This window comes from Cyprinus carpio, chromosome B24 (genome assembly GCF_018340385.1).
Source record: "Cyprinus carpio isolate SPL01 chromosome B24, ASM1834038v1, whole genome shotgun sequence".
Lineage (NCBI taxonomy): Eukaryota > Metazoa > Chordata > Actinopteri > Cypriniformes > Cyprinidae > Cyprinus > Cyprinus carpio.
In genome coordinates, this window is record NC_056620.1 from 22,120,861 (window position 1) to 22,132,008 (window position 11,148).

The 11,148-nt window shown below is 31.2% G+C and overlaps 1 protein-coding gene across 2 annotated transcripts; it reads left to right on the forward strand.

Annotated features, from left to right (window-relative positions):
- Positions 1-1,245: 1,245 nt before the first annotated feature.
- Positions 1,246-10,535, forward strand: LOC109050335 (putative protein MSS51 homolog, mitochondrial). 2 transcript variants are annotated; one of them, XM_042752308.1, is made up of 7 exons: positions 1,246-1,486; positions 2,787-2,956; positions 3,076-3,222; positions 5,891-6,015; positions 6,252-6,815; positions 9,062-9,155; positions 9,892-10,534. In XM_042752308.1, exons 2-7 carry the CDS (start codon positions 2,799-2,801, stop codon positions 10,079-10,081), a joined length of 1,278 nt encoding a protein of 425 aa, XP_042608242.1. In that variant the 5' UTR covers positions 1,246-1,486; positions 2,787-2,798; the 3' UTR covers positions 10,082-10,534. The 2 variants fall into 2 exon arrangements, with proteins under 2 accessions (XP_042608242.1, XP_042608243.1); XM_042752309.1 differs by lacking the exon at positions 1,246-1,486 and having other exon boundaries at positions 9,892-10,535.
- Positions 10,536-11,148: the final 613 nt, after the last annotated feature.

Here is an 11,148-nt window from a genome sequence, read left to right on the forward strand (position 1 = left end):
TCTACATTACAACTTTACATTATTATTTTTTTTAATGTTTTTTTTATTTTATTTTATTGTGGATTTTCTGTGGTATATTTAGTGCTGCATTACAGACTAACAGATTAATTCTACATTACAACTTTACATTAATACATAGCAGACAGATATTATATAGAACTTGTAGAATAATTTCAGTATATAAGATTTTTAAATGTAGTTATGTTTTTTAAGTATAGAATTTTCTGTGAACTAGATAGTGAAATAATCACTGCAATAGGGTTTTATTTGGCTACTATAGTCTAATCACATACAAGAACAAATTTACCCCTAAATGTTTGCAGTAATGGCCCCAATAAGATGCAAATTTTTATGGCTACTTTTAGAAACTTGATGCTTATACCCTAAATTTGCAGTAATTAAGATGCTTATATGTTTTTTTTTTTTTTAAGATTTTTTATTATATTTTTTATATTATATTAACTGTTTATTTTTATTTAGAATGTACATTATATTTGTACATACAAATAATATATATATATATATATGAATATATATATATATCTATATATTCCATGATTAGTTCTGGTATTCAAACGATTAATCACGATTAATTATAATAAATACACTTGCAGGTATATATTTAAGAAAAATATGTAATGTTTAGTATATTAAAATATATTTATATATATATATATCAATTATATTAATATAAAAATATACATGCATATATTTTCAAAATATATGCTTTATGTGTGTGTTTATATATAATAATAGTATATATATATATATCAGATATATATATAATATATATATACACTTGCGTGTTAAACAAACTTTTATTTTGGATGCAATTAATAACGATTAATCGTTTTGACAGCACTAAATATAGGTATGTATGTATATATAAATAATATATATATATCTATATAGATATAATATATACTATATAATATATAATATATATATATATATATATATTATATATATATATGTATATATATATACATACATAAATGCACACTTTTTTCCTGAGTGACCCAGTGCTTTCATCATATAAATGCATTTAATATGTGATAGTAAATTCCAGTAGACATCTATGTAAAAGCAAGGATCACAGCAGGGTTAATAATATCACAGTGTGAAAGGGGTGACTGAAATGTGGGTGCACTGAAGTAAGTGTAGTTTTGGGTAATAAATAGCTGGTGGGGTCTTGGCGTAACTCTAGAGACTCTGGGGGAAGGGGTTCTGCAGTGTAAGGAAAATCTTCTGGCTAACTTGAACATGTTCCCAGAGACCTGGACCTGGACGGATGTCAGGCTCTCCCCTCGTCCCAAAAAAGGAGAGCGGGATGAGTGCATGACAAAAAAAAAAAAAAAAAAGAGCTGGAGTTACTGAAGAGAAGCAGCAGACCATTGGGACTGGATCTGGATATACAGCAAGTCCCTGCTGCTCATATGTGACAGAAAGGAGTTTTGTTTTTGAATTGACTGATTGCTGTTTCACTGTGAGTATTAGTTTTCATATTTGTATTCAAATTATTTTTTCTGAAGTGATCATTTCTCTAATTACGTTTGTTAGTTCATAGGGTTTCTCTGGCCTGAGTGTGAAGGTGGAAATATATTAGAAATAATATTTCAGTCAACTGCTGTGAGTGTGAAATGGTTGCAGTAGTTTTACTTGATAAAACAGACTTATTCTCTTTTATTTCTCTCTTTCGCTCTCTGTCTGTGGCCTTCTTTCACTTTTATGCTTTTAATGATTGATGGCTTTGTTTGTTAGTATCTGATATGAAATATTGAATCGCTGGCATGTCGTTTATGATGTTTGTTCAGATTGTGTCTCTATATGAGCGTTTGTTTCTTTAATGTTTAGGATTCAAAACTGTAGGTGAAAATTGGTTGATGCATCCGTCAAATATAAAATTTATGCTAATGTTTTGAATCCCCGCGCCCCCCCCCCCCCCCCCCCCCCAAAAAAAAAAAAGTCTGCATCACCCTCTAAAATCAAACTTGAAAGTCTCAGATCAGTAAATATATAAATATATTTCTATAAGGATGCATTAAATTGATCAAAAGTGACAGTACAGACTTTTATAATTTTACAAAATATTTCAAATAAATGCTGTTCTTTTGAATATTCTATTCATCAAAGAATCCTAAAAAATAAAATGTATCAGTTTTCACAAAAATATTGGGCAGCACAAATGTTTTCAACATTGATAATAATCAGAAATGTTTCCTGAGCAGCAAATCATCATATTAGAATGATTTCTGAAGATCATGTGACACTGAAGACTGGAGTAATGATGCTGAACATTCAGCTGCGCATCACAGAAATAAATTACAGTTTATAATATATTCACATAGAAACCACTTATCTTAAAAAGTAATAATATGTAAAATAAAATAAAAATGTATTTTTGTTCAAATAAATGCAGCCTTGGAGAGCAGAGGAGACTTCTCTCAAAAAATTTTTACAGTATGCTATCAACAGACATAAAATGTGCTTAACTGTCATGAAAATATCTGCAAAAAACACTTACTGGTCTTCAGATAAAGAGTGTTTTCTTAATGCAAAATATAATTAGATTTTTCTTTTAATTTTTGATTGCAATATGACCCAAATAAGTGTTATTATATAGTCACAGTGTGTGTAGTTCTTCTCCTGAGCTCATGAACTAATGGACTAAGATATGAAGTAATCAGGCTGTAAATCAAAAGAAACACACACACTTGTGTCAAAAAATTAACCAAAACCTCTTGTTGTCAACACCTTATGAAATGTGTGTGTGTGTGTGTGTGTAGAGCTCATCCAGAATGGCCAGTTCGGTTCCAGCGCTCCCAGACTCTTTCACTCCGAGTTCAGACAGCGTTTACTCGGATCAGTTTGGCTTTTACTCTCTGGACAGTAACGTTCCTGGTCTTTCTAAAGTCATCTTAGACAAACTCAACATGAAAGACTACAAAGAATACAGGTGAGAAACACACACTTATAGAGGAGAAGGGCCCGGGTTTGTAGTGTTCAAGTGCTCTCTCTCTCTCTCTCTCTCTCTCTCTCTCTCTCTTTCTCTCTCTCTTTCTCTCTCTCTCTCAGGGCTGCACTGGAGGGCAAAGGAAGAGTGGGGTTTCGCTCTCACAAAGAGATGTTTCAAAATCTAGAAGAAACGTTCAAATTCTGTACCTGCTGCTCCAAACTCCCGTCCGACCTTCCAGACCCGAAAGCTCTCAAACGCTGCATTAAGTGAGTTTAGAAACACACAGATCACAACACCACTCAATTTAAGATTACTGATATATACACCAGTACAGAGTTCAGTGAGCAAAAGATCACTAAAACTACACTAGAATTATTTATGAATCAAGAACAGGGAAAAAACAGTTTTATATATTGGTTTGAAAAGTTGGGTTCCTGCTATTATTATAATTCTTATGGTGTTTGTGGGCACTGACCCTAACTGGTTTTAATCAAAAATCACACTATGAAAAATAGTAAATAGTAACCATTGCAAATAACAAACAGATCAAGAATTATAACAAAATTATGACTTTACAAAAACAGATTGCACAAGTAAAATAAATTAGATAAAACATAAAACACATTTTAAACATTTTATAATTGTATTAAACACATAAACACATTCATACTGTATGCAATAATAAAAAAACAAGTCTATTGTTAATTGTTTTATAAAATATATTAAATATTACAATATTAAACTGGAAACACATTTATACTGTATTCAATCATTTTTTTATTTTTTTTTTGGAAGTGGATTTTCTTTTATCCCTAATTAGATTCATTAAATAATCAATTTAAGCATAAATTATGTTCTTTCTGCAAGTCTAAATGTTTAATTAATTTTAATTGGTATAAACTCATTATATATATATATATATATATATATATATATATATATATATATATATATATAGTCAGAATTGTGAGTTTATCATCTCACAGTTTTTCATCAAAATTCTGAATAGTCAGAATTAATAACTCACAATTTCAATGTATATAATCACAGAAAAACAAAAAGTCAGAATTATATATGCTATATTTATTATAAAACAGTGTATATATCAAATAAGTAATATATAAATTACATGTAATATGTATAATATATTTATATATTTTTTTATTTCATAATATATACAAATTTATATAAAGATCGTTTCCATCTTGCAATTCTGGCATAATTAATAACTCACAATTTTGAGATACAAACAATTTGCTGGTTTTTATCTCACAATTCTGACATGATTTATATAACTTGCAATTTGCGAGATTTTGAGATATTGCAGTTTTGAGAAAAAGCGATATAAACTTTTTTAATATTTTAATACCATGGCGTAAAACAAGCGTCCATAGTTATGAAAGTGCTGTAAAAACGGGGAGATTTCTGGGTACAGCTGAAGTTGGGATGTTTTGTGGGGTGTATAATGAGTGTCCCAGTTGGTGCTGCTGTAGGGTTCTGCCCTTCAAAACATTATCGCCTGCTTATTAACATACAGAGCTAATGAAGGATGTTAACACTTCTGTCTGAACAGCAGCAGATAATGCTGTGTGCTAACACCTCACACAGGCTGCTAATCATAAACAATTCAACTATAATTAACTATAATTGAACTGTGGTATTTGTAGTTAAACCATAGTGACTGCAGACCTTATCAAAACAAACTGTTTTTTCTACAGGAAGCTTGGTTGAACTGAGGTAACTGTAGTTAAACCATTGCAACCACAGTCTTTAACAAATGGTTTTACGATAGGCTCAGTTTATTTGTGGTAAAATCATGGTTAAAAAATGTTGTAGATATAGCAGCCATGCTTTTGGAACTTTTTTTTATTAGTGAATCGCATCAAGTGACCCAAAATGGCCCACATTATAGTTCAGTTCACACTGTTAAGTTGAACTATTGTTTATTTAAATTACAAAATATTAATTATATATCTTTTTAAGTAAAAAAAAAAACCATATATATATATATATATATATATATATATATATATCTATATATATATATATATATATATATAATTATGTGTAAAATTGTATATATTTCATAACACAATAATACATTTTTAAAATGTATTTATTTTTATATCTAATATAAAATATCAAACTAAATATCACATATGTAAAAATGCATAAAGTGTATATATAAAATAAATATATATAAAATTATGCTATATTGTTTATTTATATTCTTTTGTTTTCTTGTATTATTGTACTAATTGAATCACATATTTATATATTTCATTGTGTTTGTTTGTGTTTATCAAATAAATAAATTATATAATTATTAATTATAGATATTATATTTAGTATGCATAATATATTTTTATATTTTATAATATATAAATATACCATGCTTGGTTACGTTACGTCACTTTTTAATTATACATATAATATATATATATATATATATATATTATATAAAATATCAAACAAACAAATAATAATAATAATTTACAACATAAGTGTATACTTATATAATATGCTTATATATTTAATTATATATTTGTGTATGTGTATGTGCATATATATATATGTGTGTGTGTGTGTCAGTATTAAACAATATAAAAAATAAATAAATAAATAAAATTGACATTATAGTATATATTTATATTCTATCTTTTTATTGTATTGTATATTTGGTTGTGTCTCTTTTTGTCTTTGCTGGCTGTTCTCTTAAAACCTGATCCGAATTTTTAGCCTTTGAGCAAATGGGAAATGTTTACGACAGAGTCACACGCATCACATGACGCCGCCAACACAATAAAACTTAAAGTACTGAAATGATGAGGGCAGCTGCTAAAAATGGCACAGACCTTTTTATCTGTCTGCTGAAGCCTGGACTCATAAGTGTTTAACTCTTTAACGCTTCAGCGTCTCGTTTTGTGCTCCCAGGTGTCTGAACGTGTATTACTGCAGTAAAGACTGTCAGAAGAAGGACTGGTCTTTGCATAAGAAGTTCTGTAAGATGCTTCATAAGGTGTCCATCGACAGGCTGGTGGAGTGGCTCATTCACACAGGTCTGAGGAAACCGTGTGGACAGTGCTGGCCAAAATTAATGGCTAAATGAATGTTTGAAAATGTAAACTGATATTTCCTACTGACACACTACAGCAAAAGATAGAAATAACTGACTTAAAACCGTTTAAGCTGCTGGAAATACTAGTGTTCTAATCATTTTGGCCACCATTGTGTATCGTTGGAATTGTGAGAGGTTGCTAAGTAACATTCTGTCAATCATCCTGTGCTCCAATAGGAGATCTTCCTTTCCCTACGGAGGCGTGGTCTCGGCCCGCTAAAGACATCAGGTGTTGGGATGACTGGGTCTCCATGCAGGGAGATCTGACGCCCCGTCTGGACACAATCCTGTCCGGACAAAACATGACAGACCTCTGGACCAATGCCTGCAGGCCACGGCCGGAGGAGGCGGAGCTTCGTAAGTCTGTGTGGCGAGTGTGCAGTGAGTTCTTCTCTCGGTCGCTGACGCTGGGCCTCGGCATTCAGATGTCCCGTCTGGACCCGTATTCCCGTCCTCTGACCGTACATCTGGTCGGGGCCGGTCACAACGAGACCCTGGGAGCCAGAACCACAGACATGGACGAGCTCAGCCACATGTTCCCGGGGCACCAGGGGCTGGAGGTGGTGATGGTGGGGCCCGAGGTGGTCCAGGGGCCCATCATGAGGCCCCCACTGAGGGCGTTCGGACCCCGGGGAAAGGTTTACATCAGCGCTTACAAGGGCCTCTACCATCAGTTCTGGGAGGAAGTTGTGGAGAAAGGAGAAGCGGCCAAACCAGATCTAGTGGTCGGATTTCATCCAGGTACAAATAAACATACATAAAATTAAAACTAGTAAAAATCATTTTTTGAAATAAAGCTGAAATAAAATACAATATAAGTATCTGATGAAAAACTTATGTGTGAAATAAGTACTAAAATTACAAAAAATAAAACTGAAATTAAAAAATAATATTATTAATATTAGCAAAATGACAAAAAAAAAACTTAAAATGAATGAATATACTGAAAATACTAAATAAAATATTCTTACAATATTAATTCTAAAAATTAACAAAATATTGCACTACAAAAAAGAAATGAATCAGTGAGTCATCTTTCGAAGCAGTTCACTGAATGAATAGCAGTGGTTTGTGTAGTGTGTCTCTCAGTTCTACAATCTGAGGTGTTGAGGAGTTTACTAGAGCTGACTCTCACTGCCGTCTGAAGACATTTGACCCTTCAAGCCCCAGTGCGGCTTTCATTTCCATCTATAGATTCAGACAGTTGATTCTTTTAGGGAGACTCACTCTGTGGACAGGTGCCACTTCACCAGCGCTGTAATTCATCAGTCTGACTTTAACTAGCAGTGATTCATAGTGACAGCTGAGAGTTTAAGACTCATGTGGCTGTGCATGTCAGAAAACACTGAACAACTTCAGTTCATTTAACAACATTTAACTTGACTGCGGTGGTGTAGTGGTTAAATCCCAGGCTGGTCAGCAGAGGGTTGTTGGTTCTAATCCTGGATGTAAGATGAGCTGAAATAACTGAGGATCATCTCTGCGATGAATGAACTGGGAGTCGCTTTGAATCAAAGCATCTGCTAAATGAGCAGTTACTTATTTACTTAGCGGTAAAATTAACACTCGGCAAGTGTCACCTGCAAAAAACTGGCTCGGTGACAGATGCTTGTGTCTTTAACCTTTACGTTTGAGAGAAATTTAGCACCAAATGTTGAGCTTGGAAGCTTTATTTCCTCCTTAAAGTGTCAAGAAATGCAAGTTTAGTGCAGGAAATATACAGAAAATCCTATCAGGTATCACTGGATTCAGTATATATTGTGACAATTTTTTGATTTTAGTTTAATTTATAAAATTGTATTTTATTCATTTTACAAATTCTGCTTTGATAATTTCTTTGAAATAGGAATAATAAAATATTCTTTTGATTAAATACAATTAAGATGGGTTATTATAATTTTATAAAGTTTATGATAAAGTTATTATAAAACAAAAAGCATTACAAATGTTAACTAAAATAATATAAAATCTAAAAAAACATAAACTTTTTTTTATTTCCACTATATTGCCAAAGCAACATTTCTCCTTTTTATTTAGTTTATCTTAAAGTGCTAAAATAACTAAATTAAAAAATAAAATTCATAAAAACTATATAGACATTTTAAAAAACGAATAAAACTAATAAATATGACAAATACTGTATATAAATAAGAAAAAAATAATAAAAAGAAAAAGAAAAAATATAAATAGTCTGATTAAAATATTAATGAAAACAATTAATAAAAACTATAGACAATGAAAAAACTAATAAATATGACAAATATATAAATAAGAAAACAATATAAATCAAGTCTAATTAAAAATATTAACATATAATAATATATAGACATTAAAAATTAATTAAAACTAATAAATATGACTGACTAAAACTTTAACTAAAATTAAAATGGGAAAAAATCAACAAGAAAATATAAAGAAAATATACAGAACAAATATATATGCATAAAGTCTTATTACAGAAAATATATAAATAAGAAAATATATATATATATATATATATATATATATATATATATATATATATAAAAAAACATAATTAAAGTCTAATTACAAATATTAATGAAAACTGTAATAGTATATCAATGATAGTTAGATTTCATTGATTTTGGAGCTTGCTTTTCATCCAAACAAGGTTCATATTGCTGAAAACCAAGTGAACTTAATGCACAAACACAATGCAAACACACACAGCTCCATCATTCTCACCCTGGAGCAAGACCCTTTATAACACTGCTGTTTCTCTGGGTCCCTGAATGCTTAAATCTGCTCATATCCAGACACACATGACGACACTTCTAATCTGGGAAGAGGGGATATACACGCTATCAATCACAAAGTGGAGACAAACAAACAAAGAGTGAGATTATCCAGCGAAACTCTCTTTGTGTGTGTGATCTGATGATCTGCAGCTGTCAGCTTCTGTCCTCTCTTTCTCGCTGTCTCTGTGAGCTGATGAGCCGGGTTTTGTTGTTTGTGGTCTGGTTCAGGGTTCCACGCGTCTCAGGGTTTAGGAGAGGGCTGGCTGCCCACATTACTGCTGCTCAGAGACTATAACATCCCATCCCTCTTCACCATGTACAAGTAAGTGACACTCAGTCAATACTCACATCAAGAGTTTACAGAGATAAAGAATGACTTGGAGAAATAACTTCAGTTATTCAATTTGATTGATTAACTTTCTATACGCTTATTTTATTATATTTGTGTGTGTGTGTGTGTGTGTGTGTGTGTGTGTCTGTGTCTTTTTGTATATATCATATTTTTATATATTATTAATTTTTTTTATATATTTTGATATATAATAAATGATATATAAAATAAATGTTATATATTTATATACAGTATATTTTATTGCATAAACTTTATTATTATTTTACAACTGTACATAATAATAAATCAATAATACATTAGTATTACCAAAGTAGAGCTTGGTGTCAAGGTCATGGGTTTGATTTCCAAGGAATGCATTAAAAAATGTATGCCTTGAAATGCCAGTCGCTTTGGATTAAAGCATTTACCAAATGCATACATTTATGTTTTCATTCATTCATGCATTTATTCATGAGTTTTTGTTTGTGTTGGATTAATGAAAGTCCTCAATATTGATTTTATTTGAATCACAATTAATCAGAAATTCCTCTTCCTGTTATTCCAATGTAAATTTCACGGTTACATCCTATGGGCCAATTAAATTAAAAAATTTTTGGCATTTAAAATGTTTGTCCAACCCAATCAGACGAACACAGTCACAGGTTCCAGGATGACTGGTTCCCTCCAGTATCAGTCATTCATTCTCTGCTGTGTGTCTGTGTCGCAGTGATGCTGAGCTCCAGTATTCACTGCAGATCCTCACAGAGCTGGAGATGGACGTTAAAGACACTGGACCGAATCCCTTCAGCTCCCAGAAACCCGAGCAGGTCCAGTCCAGCCCAAACAAAGCCCCCAGTTACTGCAACGCCTTTTATATTTACTTCCAGGGTCTGCTGGAGACACAACAGGAGGAGTAGACTCAGACCTTCACTTTCATTTATTACATAAACCAGCTGAATGCAACTAAAAAAACCCTGCAAATAACCCCCTAATTATGTCACTTGCTATTACATTTTATTATTTAAGAAATAAATGTTTCACATAAAACTGCTGTTAAAGTTGTTTGCAACATACTGGTAAAATAAATAATTAAATAAATAAATAAATGTATATCCTGAATGCACTGTAAGTCGCTTTGGATAAAAGCGTCTGCTAAATGCATAAAATAAAAATAAATAAAAATAAACATAATTTAGTGTACATTTAGCGCCCCCTAGTGTCGAAATCTGCAATGACATTTTCTTCATTCGCTCTTTAAAAGTTTATATATCATATCATATCATATCATATCATATCATATCATATCATATCATATCATATTATATGTGACCCTGACATTGGTCATAAGGGTAATTTTTTTTTTTTTTATTGAAATTGAGATGCTACAGCTGAAAGCTGAATAAATAAGCTTTCTTTCCACTGATGTATGGTTTGTTAGGATAGGACAATATTTGGCTGAGTATAGAATGTTTTGTCGGCTATTGCTGCAAATATATCCATGTTTTCATATTTTCATAATCCTTCATTTTCATTTAAAACCAAAAGGACTATTTTAATTCCTTAGTGAGAGCTTGTGCCATATTGTTTTATCTGTTTGTTTTAGTTTCACTTGAGTGATTATTTAATATGGAAGAAGCTTTATAAAGTTAATAAAAACATTTACATAAGCAAATAAAAAATGTGTCTATATGTATTTTTCTATAGGGCCTATTATTTATTTATTATGGGCTACATTGCTGAAGCTCAAACAGTACAGTATGGAGGAAAAAAAATGTAGGCCTATTTCTTGTAGCCTAGTAAGTCACTTTGGATAAAAGCTTTTGCTGCCAAATGCATACATGTAATGTAAATAAATAAATTAATAAATCTATCTATCTATCTATCTATCTATCTATCTATCTATCTATCTATCTATCTATCTATCTATCTATCTATCTATCTATCTATCTATCTATTTCTGCTTCTACTAGGACTATTTATTTAT

Coding starts and splice junctions, on each gene's coding strand:
- LOC109050335 (XM_042752308.1), top strand. CDS start 2,799: ATGGCCAGTTCGGTTCCAGCGCTCCCAGACTCTTTCACTCCGAGTTCA. Junction 6,016..6,251: donor GGAGTGGCTCATTCACACAG/GTCTGAGGAAAC, acceptor GTGCTCCAATAG/GAGATCTTCCTTTCCCTACG. Junction 6,816..9,061: donor AGTGGTCGGATTTCATCCAG/GTACAAATAAAC, acceptor GGTCTGGTTCAG/GGTTCCACGCGTCTCAGGGT.